General features: G+C 31.8%; 1 protein-coding gene across 3 annotated transcripts in view; it reads left to right on the top strand.

Moving 5' to 3' along the window:
• Positions 1 to 18,821, top strand: part of tcf4 (transcription factor 4) — a 563,422-nt gene that overhangs the window by 321,136 nt on the left and 223,465 nt on the right. For 2 of the 3 annotated variants that reach the window (XM_061980823.2, XM_072915343.1), the window contains 2 exons: positions 13,200 to 13,326; positions 17,525 to 17,574. In XM_061980823.2, coding sequence (XP_061836807.2) covers positions 13,200 to 13,326; positions 17,525 to 17,574 — 177 coding nt within the window. Of the gene's footprint in view, positions 1 to 5,432; positions 5,633 to 13,199; positions 13,327 to 17,524; positions 17,575 to 18,821 lie in introns of those variants that run through there. The other variant, XM_061980825.2, reaches the window with a different exon arrangement.

Below are 18,821 nucleotides of genomic sequence, written 5' to 3'. Positions count from 1 at the left end.
TATATGTATATGTATATATGTATATGTGTGTATATATATATATATATATATATGTATATGTATATATATATATATATATATGTATATGTATGTATATATACATATGTATGAAATACTTGACTTGGTGAATTCTAGCTGTCAATATATTCCTCCCCTCTTAACCACGCCCCCCACCTCCCGAAATCGGAGGTCTCAAGGTTGGCAAGTATGGCATACGTCCACTAATAGTACACACAATTATATGGTTTGTGCACGCTATTTTGCACTTTTTATTTAGATCTTAGTAAATCCGGCCCTGTGTCTAGTCCGGGGGTCGGCAAGCAGTGGCTCTAGTCTTTAGCACCGCCCCAATGGCTCACGAAAACTTTTTAAAAAATGTAAGAAAATGTAAAAAGATGATAGAAAGAATATATTTTTTTGTTTTATTATGGTTTCTGTTGGAGGACAAACATGACACAAACCTTCCTGATTGTTCGAAATCCCACTGTTTATGTTAAACATGCTTCAACGAGGAGAGTGATTGACGAGTGCCGTTGTGTCCTGCTAATTGTGCCGGTTCTTGAACTCACCGTAGTTTGTTTACATGTACAACTTTCTCCGACGCTGCCACGGAAAGACGTGTTTTATGCCACTACTTATTTGTCTCATTTTGTTAAGCAAACTTGTTGTGGAAACGCACAAAGGTGAGCTTTGTTGATGTTATTGACTTGTTGGAGTGCTAATCTGGCATATTTGGTCACTGCTTGGATGACTGCAAGCTAATCGATGCTAACATGCTATTTAGGCTAGCTGTATGTACATACTGCATCATTATGCCTCGTTTGTAGGTATATTTGAGTTCATTTAATTTCCTTTACTTACGTCCTTTGTGTACCGTATTTTCCGCACCATAAGGCGCCCTGGGTTATAAGCCGCGCCTTCAATGAACGGCATATTTCAAAACTTTGTCCACCTATAAGCCGCCCCGTGTTGTAAGCCGCATCTAACTGCGCTAAAGGAATGTCAAAAAAACAGTCAAATAGGTCAGTCAAACTTTAATAATATATTAAAACCAGCGTGATGTGGGCGCGCATGGAATCGTATATCAACATGGACAGAGCTGCGTGAAAAAAGCCACCCGGCCTCTTCGCGTAAACTTAAACTTACCTTAACCACTCGCTCATCTTTTCTTCATCCATCCCTTCGTGTTAGCTTTTATGATGACGCCGGCTGGAAAGGTCTCTTTTGGCAAGGTCTTCCTTTTGAATATCACCATGGGTGGAAGTTTCTGGCCATTAGCATGGCAAGCTAGAACCACAGTGAAGGATGACTTCTCATTCCCTGTGGTGCGAATATTCACCGTACGTGCTCCCGTTGTATCCACAGTGCGGTTCACAGGAATATCAGTTGCTGTGAAATAGTAATCCGTGTGCGGATGGAGAGATTGCGTCTTTTCATGAACCGGAAACCTGTCGCTTAGTAGGAGCCATTTTGTGGTCTTTACAGATGTAAACACACAAAGGAAATGAAACGTACGGTGATATCCGCGCGCTTTTTCTTCTTCTACGCGGGCGGGTGGTTGCTTACAGTAGAAGAAGAAGCGCTTCCTGTTCTATGGGGGCGGGTGCTTACCTTGGCGGTTGCTTGCGTAGAAGAAGAAGCGCTTCCTGTTCTACCGGGAAAAAAGATGGCGGCTGTTTACCGAAGTTGCGAGACCGAAACTTTATGAAAATGAATCTTACCGGTAATATTAATCCATATATAAAGCGCACCGGGTTAAAAGCCGCACTGTCAGCTTTTGAGTAAATTTGTGGTTTTTAGGTGCGGCTAATAGTGCGGAAAATACGGTATTTAATTTATATTTGCATGTCTCATGACACATTATCTGTATGTAATATTGGCTGCATTTCTCATAGTGTGCCATGTTGTTCCAGACCACAGCAAATATTTCCGAGCTTGCAAATATTGTAATAAAACCATTAAGATTCTAGTGACTAGAAGAAGACAGCCTGTCGTTTCCTTTAACTTGGACACACATGTATACATTTGGCCATTCTAAGATAGTAATTTCCAGGAGTTATCTTTCCTTCTGTGTAGCCTCTGTTTTACTAATGGTTTCTAATGTTGTAAAAATGTGTAGAATAAATATTACATTTCAACATTTATGACAACGAAGATTTGCGTCAGCCTGCGACACATAGTCATTTTGATAGTAGGCTAATATAGACACTTACATAATGTGTTGCCTTCATTATAACACATATACAAGACTTTTAAAGTAATTTTGATAGTAGGCTAATATAGCTAATATAGACACTTACATCACATGTTGCCTTCATTATAACACTTATATAAGGCTTTTAAAGTCATTTTATAGTAGGCTAATAAAGACACTTACATCATGTGTTGCATTCATTATAACACTTATATAAGACTTTTAAAGTCATTTTGATAGTAGGCTAATATAGACACTTACATCATGTGTTGCCTTCATTAGAACACTTATATAAGACTTTTAAAGTAATTTTGATAGTAGGCTAATATAGACACTTACATCATGTGTTGCCTTCATTATAACAGATATACAACACTTTTAAAGTCATTTTGATAGTAGGCTAATACAGACACTTACATCGTGTTGCCTTCATTATAACACTTATACAAGACTTTTAAAGTCATTTTGATAGTAGGCTAATATAGACACTTACATCATGTGTTGCCTTCATTATAACACTTATATAAGACTTTTAAAGTCATTTTGATAGTAGGCTAATATAGACACTTACATCATGTGTTGCCTTCATTAGAACACTTATATAAGACTTTTAAAGTATTTTTGATAGTAGGCTAATATAGACACTTACATCATGTGTTGCCTTCATTATAACAGATATACAACACTTTTAAAGTCATTTTGATAGTAGGCTAATACAGACACTTACATCGTGTTGCCTTCATTATAACACTTATACAAGACTTTTAAAGTCATTTTGATAGTAGGCTAATATAGACACTTACATCATGTGTTGCCTTCATTATAACACTTATATAAGACTTTTAAAGTCATTTTGATAGTAGGCTAATATAGACACTTACATCATGTGTTGCCTTCATTAGAACACTTATATAATACTTTTAAAGTCATTTTGATAGTAGGCTAATATAGACACTTACATCATGTGTTGCCTTCATTATAAGAGATATACAACACTTTTAAAGTCATTTTGATAGTAGGCTAATATAGACACTTACATAATGTGTTGCCTTCATTATAACACTTATTTAAGACTTTTAAAGTCATTTTGATAGTAGGCTAATATAGACACTTACATCACATGTTGCCTTCATTATAACACTTATACAAAACTTTTAAAGTCATGTTGATAGTAGGCTAATATAGACACTTACATCATGTGTTGCCTTCATTATAACACTTATATAAGACTTTTGAAGTCATGTTGTTAGTAGGCTAATATAGACACTTACATCATGTGTTGCCTTCATTATAACACATATACAAGACTTTTAAAGTCATTTTGATAGTAGGCTAATATAGACACTTACATCATGTGTTGCCTTCATTATAACACTTGTATAAGACTTTTGAAGTCATTTTGATAGTAGGCTAATATAGACACTTACATCATGTGTTGCCTTCATTATAACACATATACAAGACTTTTAAAGTCATTTTGATAGTAGGCTAATATAGACACTTACATCGTGTTGCCTTCATTATAACACTTATATAAGGCTTTTAAAGTCAATTTGATAGTAATGGTAAATGGTAAATGGTAAATGGGTTGTACTTGTATAGCGCTTTTCTACCTTTTTTTAAGGAACTCAAAGCGCTTTGACACTTTTTCCACATTCACACACTGATGTAGGCTAATATAGACACTTACATCATGTGTTGCCTTCATTATAACACTTGTATAAGACTTTTGAAGTCATTTTGATAGTAGGCTAATATAGACACTTACATCATGTGTTGCCTTCATTATAACACTTATATAAGACTTTTGAAGTAATTTTGATAGTAGGCTAATATAGACACTTACATCATGTGTTGCCTTCATTATAACACATATACAAGACTTTTAAAGTAATTTTGATAGTAGGCTAATATAGACACTTACATCATGTGTTGCCATCATTATAACACTTATATAAGACTTTTGAAGTCATGTTGATAGTAGGCTGATATAGACACTTACATCATGTGTTGCCATCATTATAACACTTATATAAGACTTTTGAAGTCATGTTGATAGTAAGCTAATACAGACACTTACATCATGTGTTGCCATCATTATAACACTTATACAAGACTTTTGAAGTTATATTGATAGTAAGCTAATATAGACACTTACATCATGTGTTGCCATCATTATAACACTTATATAAGACTTTTGAAGTAATTCTCCCTTTTCTGTCCACACACTGTGTCTGCTTGTAGGTACTCTGTGATAGTGCGCTGCCGAACATGCTCCTCTGCTCGTAAACCAGCAATGTCATGATGTGATGACAACGGGAGGGCGGGTGGGTGCTGAACTGGTACTTTTTAGAGGCGGTATAGTATCGAATATGAATCATTATTATCGCGGTACAATACCGTACAAACCTAGTCGGCGATCGCCATGAAAAAACTTTCCCCAATGTTTTGTCTCGGAGGTTCCTTGACCGTCACTAGCGGGTCTCCGCGGTGACATCACGGCGAGCGCAGAGCGTAGAGCGAGCAGGTAAAGGGAGACAGTCAGTCAGACAGACAGATGGGGGTATTTTGTCTCTCCTCCAGCTCGTCTAGTTGCCAGGGCGACCGTCTGGCCCCGGCTCAGTGCTCAAGTACAAGGGGAGAAAAAAGGCAAGAAAAGCAGCACAATCAGCGAGACTCTTTTTTGTTTTAGTGGGAACCCCATTTTTAAACCCCCCTCCCGGTGACACGCACTCTCACGGCATGATTGAGGCGGTGTGTGTGCGCGAGCGTCCCGTGCCTTTGTGTCTGACTCCGTCTTGTGTGCGAGACTGACTTTATTTAGGACAAGGGCCCTTTTGTTTTAAGCGGGAGAAAGGGCTCTGAGGCCGAGGCCGGGGCCCTGTAATTGGCCTACTTAGACCCTGCTTAGCATGAGAAAAGCCTTTCCTTGGCTCTCTAACTCTTGTTTTCAGCCGCGGAGAGGACGGATGTGCTGATTAGAATTCAGATTAGTGTGAAAAACATCCAGGAGCCCCACCGCACACCACCCCCCCCTCCACGCTGCGCTTTATATACACCACACACTAATTACTTAACGACAAAGCTGGGAAGGAGAAAAAAAAAATCGACAATTTAACTGAGTCGTGGAAGACTCCATTGGGGGGGGGGGCTTACTCACTTTTCTTTCCTCCTCACTAACTTTTCATGCCTCTCTCCTCCATCCATCTTCCTGTTTTTTTTTGTTTTTTTTTCCCCCCGATGGGCCCAGACGCCACTTGTTGCCGCACGACGATTGAACTTAATTAGGGGAGACAAAGTGAGAGCGGCTTGCAAAAAGTTGGAGTCGCCAAAACGAGGTGACAGTTAGAGCGAGGAGACGTTTAGAGTCCAAACCGAGAGTGAGGGGAAGACCAGGAGAAGTTAGAGACTGGGCAGCATGAGGGTGCGTTCAAGGAGGTACCGTAAAACACCGTCTTTAAAATCTGCTTTTCTGATGTCCTTCTTCTTCCGTCCGTCCATTTTCTACCGCTTGTCCCTTTCGGGGTGCTGGAGCCTATCTCAGCTGCAGCTTTGTTATTATTTTTCTTTGTCACCATTTACTTGTTTTTTTTGTGACTTCATTTTAACACTTATTTAAGACTTTTAAAGTCATTTTGATAGTAGGCTAATATAGACACTTACATCATGTGTTGCCTTCATTATAACACTTATATAAGACTTTTAAAGTCATTTTGATAGTAGGCTAATATAGACACTTACATCATGTGTTGCCTTCATTATAACACTTATATAAGACTTTTAAAATCATTTTGATAGTAGGCTAATATAGACACTTACATCATGTGTTGCCTTCATTATAACACTTATATAAGACTTTTAAAGTCATTTTGATAGTAGGCTAATATAGAAACGTACATCATGTGTTGTCTTCATTATAACACTTATATAAGACTTTTAAAGTCATTTTGATAGTAGGTTAATATAGACACTTACATCATGTGGTGCGTTCATGGAGGTACTGTAAAACACCGTCTTTAAAATCTGCTTTTCTGATGTCCTTCTTCTTCCATCCATCCATCCATCCATTTTCTACCGCTTATCCCTTTTGGGGTCGCGGGGGGTGCTGGAGCCTATCTCAGCTGCATCTTTGTTATTGTTTTTCTTTGTCACGATTTACTTGGTTTTTTTTTGTGACTTCATTATAACACTTATATAAGACTTTTAAAATAATGTTAATAGTAGGCTAATATAGCTAATGTAGACACTTACATCATGTGTTGTCTTCGTTATAACACTTATGAAAGACTTTTAAAGTGATTTTGATAATGTAATTTTTTTATTTATTTTATTTTTATTTATTTTTTTGTATTCTTGTGGGTTTTTTTTAATTGTATTTATTTTATTCTTTTTTTGGTAGGGGGACAAAAAAAAGTGTCTGTTTTCTCAATACTTGTACTATGATTTCCTTATCAAATGAATAAATAAATATTTAAAAAAACACATTGTTATAAGGGAGGGGATGAAGGGGGTAAGAAAGGAAAGAAGAAGGGAAGAGAGGAAGAGAAGAGAAGGGGAGGAAGGAAGAAAAAAAATTGTCGTATCTTTTTTGTAGTTTTATTCCTTTTTTATTATTGTTATTATTTTTTGTATTGTTCCCACACTACCATTGCTTATTTTGTGTCACTTTTGATATGATTTTGTCACAATTTACTTGCTTTTTTTGTGACTTCATTAAAACACTTATACAAGACTTTTAAAGTCATTTTGATAGTAGGCTAATATAGACCTGTACATCATGTGTTGCCTTCATTATAACACTTATATAAGACTTTTAAAGTCATTTTGATAGTAGGCTAATATAGACACTTACATCATGTGTTGCCTTCATTATAACACTTATATAAGACTTTTAAAGTAATTTTGATAGTAGGCTAATATAGACACTTACATCATGTGTTGCCTTCATTATAACACTTATATAAGACTTTTAAAGTCATTTTGATAGTAGGCTAATATAGACACTTACATCATGTGTTGTCTTCATTATAACACTTATATAAGACTTTTAAAGTCATTTTGATAGTAGGCTAATATAGCTAATATAGACACTTACATCATGTGTTGTCTTCATTATAACACTTATATAAGACTTTTAAAGTCATTTTGATAGTAGGCTAATATAGACACTTACATCATGTGTTGTCTTCATTATAACACTTATATAAGACTTTTAAAGTCATTTTGATAGTAGGCTAATATAGCTAATATAGACACTTACATCATGTGTTGTCTTCATTATAACACTTATATAAGACTTTTAAAGTCATTTTGATAGTAGGCTAATACAGACACTTACATCATGTGTTGTCTTCATTATAACACTTATATAAGACTTTTAAAGTCATTTTGATAGTAGGCTAATATAGCTAATATAGACACGTGCATCATATTTTGCCTTCATTATAACACTTATATAAGACTTTTAAAGTCATTTGATAGTAGGCTAATATAGCTAATATAGACACGTACATCGTATTTTGCCTTCATTATAACACTTATATAAGACTTTTAAAGTCATTTTGATAGTAGGCTAATATAGACACTTACATCATGTGTTGTCTTCATTATAACACTTATATAAGACTTTTAAAGTCATTTTGATAGTAGGCTAATATAGACACTTACATCATGTGTTGTCTTCATTATAACACTTATATAAGACTTTTAAAGTCATTTTGATAGTAGGCTAATATAGACACTTACATCATGTGTTGTCTTCATTATAACACTTATATAAGACTTTTAAAGTCATTTTGATAGTAGGCTAATATAGACACTTACATCATGTGTTGTCTTCATTATAACACTTATATAAGACTTTTAAAGTCATTTTGATAGTAGGCTAATATAGACACTTACATCATGTTCATGGAGGTACCGTAAAACACCGTCTTTAAAATATTGTTTTTCTTATGTCCTTTTTCTTCCGTCTGTCCATTTTCTACCGCTTGTCCCTTTTGGGGTCGCAGAGGGTGCTGGAGCCTATCTCAGCTGCATCTTTGTTATTATTTTTCTTTGTCACGATTTTCTTGTTCTTTTTTTGTGACTTCATTATAACACTTATATAAGACTTTTAAAACAATTTTGATAGTAGGCTAATATACAGTAGCTAATATAGACACTTACATCATGTGTTGTCTTCATTATAACACATATAAAAGACTTTTAAAATAATTTTGATAGTAGGCTAATATAGACACTTACATCGTGTGTTGCTTTCATTATAACACTTATATAAGGCTTTTAAAGTCGTTTTGATAGTAGGCTAATATAGACACTTACATGTGGTACGTTCAAAGAGATACTGTAAAACATTGTCTTTAAAATATGCTTTTCTTATGTCCTTCTTCTTTTGTTATTATTTTTTGTATTGTTCCCACACTACTGTTGCTTTTTTGTGTCACTTTTGATATGGTTTTGTCACGGTTTACTGGTTGTTATTTTTACTTCATTATAACACTTTAATAAAACTTTTAAAATAATTTTGATAGTAGGCTAATATACAGTAGCTAATATGGACACTTACATCATGTGTTGTCTTCATTATAACACTTATATACGACTTTTAAAGTCATTTTGATAGCAAACTAATATACAGTAGCGAATAAAGACACTTACATTATGTGTTGCCTTCATTATAACACTTATATAAGACTTTTACAGTCATTTTAATAGTAGGCTAATATAGCTAATATAGACACTTACATCATGTGTTGCCTTCATTGTAACACATATATAAGACTTTTAAAATCATTTTGATAGTAGGCAAATATAGCTAATATAGACACTTATATCATGTGTTGTCTTCATTGTAACACATATATAAGACTTTTAAAATCATTTTGATAGTAGGCAAATATAGCTAATATAGACACTTATATCATGTGTTGTCTTCATTATAACACTTATATAAGACTTTTAAAGTTAAAGTACCAATGATTGTCACACACACACTAGGTGTGGTGAAATGTGTCCTGTGCATTTGACCCATCCCCTTGATCAACCCCTGGGAGGTGAGGGGAGCAGTGGGCAGCAGCGGTGCCGCGCCCGGGTATCATTTATGGTGATTTAACCCCCAATTCCAACCCTTGATGCTGAGTGCCAAGCAGGGAGGTAATGGGTCCCATTTTTTTTATAGTCTTTGGTATGACTCGGCCGGGGTTTGAACTCACAACCTACCGATCTCAGGGTAGACATTCAACCCACTAGGCCACTGAGTGGGTAGAGTTAAAGTTATTTTGATAGTAGGCTAATATATAATATAGACACTTACATCATGTGTTGCCTTCATTATAACACATATATAAGACTTTTAAAGTTATTTTGATAGTAGGCTAATATATAATGATATATAATATAGACACTTACATCATGTTTTGCCTTCATTATAACACTTATATATGACTTTTAAAGTCGTTTTGATAGTAGGCTAATATAGACATTTACATCATGGGGTGCGTTCAAGGAGGTACCGTAAAACACCGTCTTTAAAATCTGCTTTTCTTATGTCCTTCATCTTCTTTTGTTATTATTTTGTGTATTGTTCCCACACTACCATTGCTTTTTTGTGTCACTTTTGATATGATTGTGTCACGGTTTACTTGTTTTTTTTTGTGACTTCATTAAAACACTTACACAAGACTTTTAAAGTAATTTTGATAGTAGGCTAATATAGACACTTACATCATGTGTTGCCATCATTATAACACTTATATAAGACTTTTGAAGTCATGTTGATAGTAGGCTAATATAGACACTTACATCATGTGTTGCGTTCATTATAACACTTATATAAGATTTTTCAAGTCATTTTGATAGTAGGCTAATAGAGACACTTACATCATGTGGTGCGTTCATTATAACACTTATATAAGACTTTTAAAGTCATTTTGATAGTAGGCTAATATAGACACTTACATCATGTGTTGCGTTCATTATAACACTTATATAAGATTTTTCAAGTCATTTTGATAGTAGGCTAATAGAGACACTTACATCATGTGGTGCGTTCATTATAACACTTATATAAGACTTTTAAAGTAATTTTGATAGTAGGCTAATATAGACACTTACATCATGTGTTGCGTTCATTATAACACTTATATAAGATTGTTCAAGTCATTTTGATAGTAGGCTAATAGAGACACTTACATCATGTGGTGCGTTCATTATAACACTTATATAAGACTTTTAAAGTAATTTTGATAGTAGGCTAATATAGACACTTACATCATGTGTTGCGTTCATTATAACACTTATATAAGATTGTTCAAGTCATTTTGATAGTAGGCTAATATAGACACTTACATCATGTGTTGCGTTCATTATAACACTTATATAAGATTTTTCAAGTCATTTTGATAGTAGGCTAATAGAGACACTTACATCATGTGGTGCGTTCATTATAACACTTATATAAGACTTTTAAAGTAATTTTGATAGTAGGCTAATATAGACACTTACATCATGTGTTGCGTTCATTATAACACTTATATAAGATTGTTCAAGTCATTTTGATAGTAGGCTAATAGAGACACTTACATCATGTGGTGCGTTCATTATAACACTTATATAAAACTTTTAAAGTAATTTCGATAGTAGGCTAATACAGACACATCATGTGTTGCCTTCTTTATAACACTTACATAAAACTTTTAAAGTCATTTTGACAGTAGGCTAATATAGACACTTACATCATGTGTTGCCTTCATTATAACACTTATATAAGACTTTTCAAGTCATTTTGATAGTAGGCTAATATAGACACTTACATCATGTGTTGCCTTCATTATAACACTTATATAAGACAACCATTTTTTTTATCAATGCTCTGGCAAAAAAAGGTGTATTCCCTTTGTTTTGGGTTGAAATAGATATGAAAATAAATGTTACAAATGGCCATTTTTATTTTGTTAATAAGAAGAAAAGTGGTTGCTTGGAGATCCCTGATGTACATACAGTAGGCCCACAGTGATAGTTATTATATGTAGTAATAGTATTTATCTGGTGAGTGATTGGAAAAAATAGGAAAGTTTGAAGAAGAAGACAGCCTAAGGTTTGGGGGTTCAATGCCTGGCTCAAGAGCACACCAGCAGCAATTTCCTTTGATTGTATTGAAAATGAGTAGCCACTGACGACAATCCTAATACAGTATCTGTATACATTTTTTCAAAAAATGTAAATCTGAGAAGACCAGACTATTTCACTGGTAATTGAACATATACATTATTATTACAGTGCTGTCAAGTTATACATATTTTAGTCAAATTAATCACACTTTGTTATTTACATGAATCATGATTAATCACAGGTTATTACTCACCTGCATATTTTAAATTAATTTTAAAAAGACCCAAATATTTGGACACAAATGAAATTGTCTTGTCAAAATGTCTTACTTTGCACCTTATTTATTTGCTTATAATATGCATAATAACGCTTTCATCTCAAGTCCATTCAGGGTGTATTTTACAGTGAAATTTGCCACTCATCCTTGCGCTGAAATATGCGTGTACGGTCAAAATAAATCCATCAGCATATATACACCATTATTGCGATTGATTTTTGTGAATAAACACGCGAGTTAACTTGTTATTTTTGACAGCCGTAATTAATATAGGTTGCCTAATTAACCCCTCTCATTTGATTGCAATGTGTTTACTGTGGTATTCCAACACATTAAAACTGCAGTCTTACTATAATGTAGGTATATATATATATATATATATATATATATATATATATATATATATATATATATATATATATATATATATATATATATATATATATATATATATATATATATATATATATATATTTTTTTTTTTTTTTTTTTTTTTTTTTTGAGGCTAGTTTGAAGAAACTACAATATAAGTTATTGCACTTTTTTTTATTAAGTACATAACTCCACATGGGTTCATTCATAGTTATGATGCCTTCAGTGACAATCTACAATGTAAATAGTCATGAAAATAAAGAAAACGCATTGAATGAGAAGGCGTGTCCAAACTTTTGGCCTGTACTGTGTGTGTGTGTATATATATATATATATATATATATATATACACATATATATATACGGTATATGTATATACACATATATATATATGTATATGTGTGTATATATATATATATATATATATATACACACACATATATATATATATATATGTGTGTGTATATATATATATATATATATATATATATATATATATATATATATATATATATATATATATATATATATATATATATATACAGTGTATGTATGTATATATGTTTATGTATGTATGTATGTATATACATGTATGTATGTATATATGTATGTATATGTATGTATATATGTATGTATGTATATATATGTATGTATGTATATATTTATATATACATGTATGTATATATATGTATGTATATATATATGTATGTATGTATGTATGTGTATATATATGTATGTATATATATATGTATGTATATGTATGTATGTATGTGTATGTATGTATGTATATATATATATGTATGTATGTATGTATATATATATGTATTTATGTATGTATATATGTATATATGTATGTATGTATGTATATATATATGTATTTATGTATGTATATATATATATATGTATGTATGTATGTATATATGTATATATATGTATGTATGTATATATGTGTATATATATATGTATGTATGTATATATGTGTATATATATGTATGTATGTATATATGTATATATATATATGTATATACTGTATATGTATATATACATATATATATATATATATAATATATATATATATACACATACACACACACACACACACACACACACACACACACACACACACACACACACATACATATGTATATACATATTATATACATACATATATATTTGTATATATATATATATTTGTTTTAATTAACACCGCCTTCTTTTTGTCTCCTACTATGATTTCCAAACAAGTCGATGTTGGGCGGTGAGATGGCTTTGGGGAGTCCCGGTGCCACGTCGCCCACCAAGCCGGCCGGTCAGTACTATCAGCATTACAGCGCCAACCCACGGAGGAGACCGCTGCATATGGACTCTATGGGTAAGACAACCTTTTTTTTTAAATAAAGGAGCGCATTCAGTCCTTTTTACAACACACCCAGTCATGAAAGGGGAACCCCCGCTTTCCATGCCTTTTCTTAAATGGGGGTCCTACATTAATTGGCATCATTGCTGTTGCTACGGTACCCGATCAGTTGCTTTGAGTGTCACAATTAAGGCTTTTTTAAAATTATTATTTAAGTCAATATTTAGATCAGGAAATCATGCATTGATTTTTTTTTTTTCAAAATGCTGTATTTTGGCCTTGAAAATGTTTCAACAATTCAATCAATCAAGCTTTATTGCAGACTCCAACGTCCAAGTAGACATACAATCCCATACAGTACATGAGGCAAACCAAAAAAAAAGAAAAAAATACAGTATAAAAGGCATTATGACTTAATATTAAAAAAGTGATTGTGCATATTCAGTAAAAATGTATCCATAAAATAAATAAAAGCAGCAATAAAAAATTAATAATAAATAAATAAATAAATAATTTATTTATTTTTTAATGTATTTATTATTATTTTTTTTATTGCTGCTTTTATTTATTTTATGGATGCATTTCTACTGAATATATAAAAAATAAATAAAAGCAGCAATAAAAAAATAATAATAAATAAATTTAAAAATAAATAAATAAATTAATTTAAAAAAAAAATATATATATATATATATATATATATATATATGTATATATATATATATACTTTAAAAATGTGTCTCCACATTCTATAAAAGGCACAGCATTGCATTTGACCACAACATTTACTAGCTCGCTGCATTTTCATGATAAAAAATAATAATAATTACAGAAAATCAACTCGTCCATCTGTCTTTTATGGACATGTTTCAAAGTTGTCAGTGAAAAAAATATTTTCTGAACATTATTTATCTTTTTTTTTCATTGCATTGTATTTGTTTACATACAATGTGGAGCACTGTTTTTTCTAAATACAAAAAAGTGAATAAAAATAAGCAAAATATTGTCAAAATGAGGCTTCAGATAAAATGGAGTGTACATTTCCTCTGCACTAATTTATATATATATATATATATATATATATATATATATATATATGTAAAATTATTGCGATTACTCGCAGATAGACATCATTTTTCATCATTAAAAAAGTGTACCCTACACAGATCATTTTCAAGTTTTAACACCATGAATGGACAATTGATTAGCTTTAATGAAATGTGTTTTAAACATTACGCTTTTTTAAACAGTTCAACACAATAGGGACAAACAAGATTTAATGACAATTCAAAAAAAAAAAAGATTCCTGCTGTGTGTTGGTGTCTTGCCAGATTTTATATTTTGGAGAAAAACAGAATTTGTATTCTTGCTATAGGAGCACTTGCATTCAGAGGAGGAGGTACACCGTGTTTAGATAAGATAAGATTAGACTGTATATATGGTAAGGCGTTATATATTTACTCATGCTGTCAAAAATGTAATTCACGTTCATTCTGTACCAAACAGCACCTGATCCCAATTCCTAACATGTTTGTATTGTATTGCTATATCTTGTTTACTTCCGAGTTAATGGACAGTTAGGGCTGCCAAACGATTTAAATATTTATCGCGATTAATCGCATTTTGGTCATAGTAAAATTATTGCGATTACTCGCAGATAGATATAATTTTTCATCATTAAAAAATGATCATTTTCAAGTTTTAACACCATGAATGCTGTTAAAATTGATTGGCTTTAATGAAATGAGATTTAAACATTATGCTTTTTTAAACAGTTCAACACAAAAAGATCAACTAAATTGAATGACAATTGTGTGAGTGGATGCGGATGAGTGTGAATGGGGGAGGGAGGTTTTTTGGGTTGATGCACTAATTGAAAGTGTATCTTGTGTTTTTTTATGTTGATTTAATAAAAAATTTAAAAAATTAATTAAAAAAATAAATAAATAATAAAAATAAAAAAATATATACAACTTTTTTTTTTTTAAATAAAAAATAAAAAATAGAAATGTTTTATGACAAAACAGAGAAAAACAGAATTTGTATCCTTGCTGTAGGAGCACTTGCATCCAGAGGAAGAGGTACACCGTGTTTAGATAAGATAAGATTAGACCGGAAGGAGGTTTTTTGGGTTGATGCACTAATTGAAAGTGTATCTTGTGTTTTTTTATGTTGATTTAATAAAAAATTAAAACAATTAAAAAAAATGTTTTATTAATAAATACATAATAATAATAAAAAATATATATATATATGAAAAAAAATAATTTTAAATTAAAAAATTTAAAATAGAAATGTTTTATGACAAAACAGAGAAAAACAGAATTTGTATTCCTTAATCAATTGAATGACAATTGTGTGAGTGGGTGTGGATGAGTGTGAATGGGGGAGGGAGGTTTTTTGGGTTGATGCACTAATTGAAAGTGTATCTTGTGTTTTTTTATGTTGATTTGATAAAAAAAAATAAAAAATAAAATAAAATAAAAAATATTTTAGGACAAAACAGAGAAAAACAGAATTTGTATCCTTGCTGTAGGAGCACTTGCATCCAGAGGAAGAGGTGCACCATGTTTAGATAAGAGAAGATTAGACCAGGGGTAGGGAACCTGTGGCTCTTTTGATGACTGCATCTGGCTCTCAGATAAATCTTAGCTGACATTACTTTACAGGATAAGTACTGAATAATTCCGCTGGTAATCACAGTGTTAAAAATAACGTTCAAAATATAAAACATTCTCATGCATTTTAATCCATCCATCCGTTTTCTAGAAGTATTTTATTTATTATTGGTTAGCTTCAGAATCATCATCATCATCATCATCTTTTTTTTTTTTTTTCCTTTCATGAAAATGCATACATACAAGCCACGTACACTTTCATTGTTTTTTGTTTCTTATACATTTCCATGATCAGAAAGGAGCAGATGGAAGAATACTATTCTTATATTTATCTGCCCCCTTTTTAACACCAATGATTTTAGATGACTTTATAACTGTTCCCTCCACCACCACCCGAACTCCAACATACTTTTTAATTTTCGTTTAAGCATTTTCCCAATGACACGTCCAATCAAAATCAAAAATCAGTTTGATATAATTCCAGTTGTCTCTTTTTGTAACTTAAATTCAAAGATATTCTTGCAACTTTTTAAGTCTTTCTTTAGAGAATTCCATGTTTTAAAGGAACATTAACCTTTAACATTAAAGGAATAAGTAATATAGATAGAAGTATGTAGAATAACAATGTTATTAAAAATAATGAGAGACTTATTATACTCTAAAAATGTTGGTCTTACTTAAAAATGCACGCATTTAGTTGTATTCAGTGTTAAAAAAAAAAATTATAAGGCTCTATGGCTCTCACGGAAACACATTTTAAAATATTTGGTTTTCATGGCTCTCTAAGCCAAAAAGGTTCCCGACCCCTGGATTAGACCGTATACATGGTAAGGTGTTATACGTTATATTTACTTGTGCTGTCATAAATTTCCTACGCACTTTTAATTCACGTTCATTCTGTACCAAACCGCACCTGATCCCAATTCCTAACATTTTTGTATTGTATTGTTAAATCTTGTTTTTTTTTTGTTTAGAAAGCAAATATTTGTGATTGCCACCACGTCTATTATCCTGTCTATAGTCGTGTTTTAAAAAGTGAAAACATTCAAAATTAAAAAAACAGCCAAATGTAGCCTTGGTAATGTTTGCCTTGATAAGACACACACACACACACACACACACACACACACACACACACACACACACACACACACATACATACGGACAGAAAAAAAGATCCTGGGACAATTTCCAAAAAAAGCATGTTTTCATTTTTCCATCAAAGTCTCACCTTCCCAGTTAATGGACCGCTCCCTCACTCCCTTTGAGGGGTTAGAAAAGGCCGTCCTAATACAAAATAATATGAACATAACCTCCTTTCTTTTATCAAAGCAAAGCGGGGCGGTGGGGGGAACTAGGCCGTCTTTTTGTCATCCCGTCATTCTTTTTTTTTTTTCTTTTTTTTTTGTTGTATTCCTCGCATCTTATTTTGTTTCCCTTTGTGTGTGGTCTATGGAGGTCCATTGACAAGCGGTAGTAAAATGTGGCCTTGCTCTTTCCTCCTTCCATGATTGATTCAATCCAAATCAAAAACGGTCCTTAAAAAAAGATACAGGCTTGTTAAACCTTTTTTTTCTCTCTCTCTCTCTTTTCAGAAATTCACCCCAGAAAAGTACGGAAGGTCCCCCCAGGCTTGCCGTCCTCGGTAAGTGATAGCATTTGTCCGTTTTTATCGCTTGGAAGATGCTGAAGCTTTGGTTTGGGGATCACTGAAGTTCTATTTTTTGGTTGAGAAAAAATGAAATGACCTTGGGCATTTTATTTTAATTAGTACAAAAAATAGAATAAAAGAGTGGAATTACAACATAATCGTGACATAACTTAAAAGACACAACATAATATTACATAACGGAAAATTAAACAACATAATAAAACATATGACATTACAAAACATATTGCATTATATCACACAGCATAAAATAATACAACATATAACATAATAAAACATATAACGTAGCATAACATATGTCCTAACAAAGCACGCGATATAATAACATACCATAAAACATAACATGTTTTTGTTTGACTACTTTTGGATTGTTTTGTGTCATGTTTGTGTGTCTTCTCAATTGCTCTGTTGATTGCTATTCTGAATGTTGCTGGGCCGGTTTTTGGAATTGGAATTGTTTTATTATGGTATTGTTGTGTATTATTATTTGTTGGACTGATTAATAAAAATGAAAAAAACATTTCATAATAGCATATAGCATACAACATAATATAAGGTAACATTGCATACCATAAAACATAACATAACAGAGCATATAAAATAATATAACATTACTTAAAATAACATAATGTACAACATAATATATAACTTGATATAATATTACATAAAATAACATAACATTAAAACACATAACATAAAAAACATAAAAACAAGACATAACACAAATACAACATATAATATAGAATAGAATAGAATATATCTTTATTGTCATTGTACATTGTACAACGGAATTGTAAGCAAAACTAATTTAGTGCAAATTCATAATAACACATAAAAACATAAAATAAATAATAATAATAAAAAATAAATAAGTCATAATGTATAACAGAACAAAACATAGACAATAATATAACATTACATATCGTAAAATATAATACCTAATATCACATATAATACGTAACGTAAAATTTAATATAACATACAACATAACATAACAGAGCATATAAAATAATAAAATATTACATAGCACATACCATAACGTACAACATAATATATAACTTGGTATAATATTACATAAAATAACATGACATGATATAACATTAAAACGTATAACAAAACATAAAACAACACATAACACAAATACAACATATAGCATAAAAATAAACCATAATATATAACAGAAAAAAACATATACGATAATATAACATTACATAGCACATAAC

The sequence above is a fragment of the Nerophis lumbriciformis genome, linkage group LG20 (assembly GCF_033978685.3).
Source record: "Nerophis lumbriciformis linkage group LG20, RoL_Nlum_v2.1, whole genome shotgun sequence".
Taxonomy (NCBI): Eukaryota; Metazoa; Chordata; class Actinopteri; order Syngnathiformes; family Syngnathidae; genus Nerophis; species Nerophis lumbriciformis.
The sequence above is the reverse complement of the archived record's forward strand: the minus strand, read 5'-3'. Positions and strand labels throughout refer to the sequence as shown.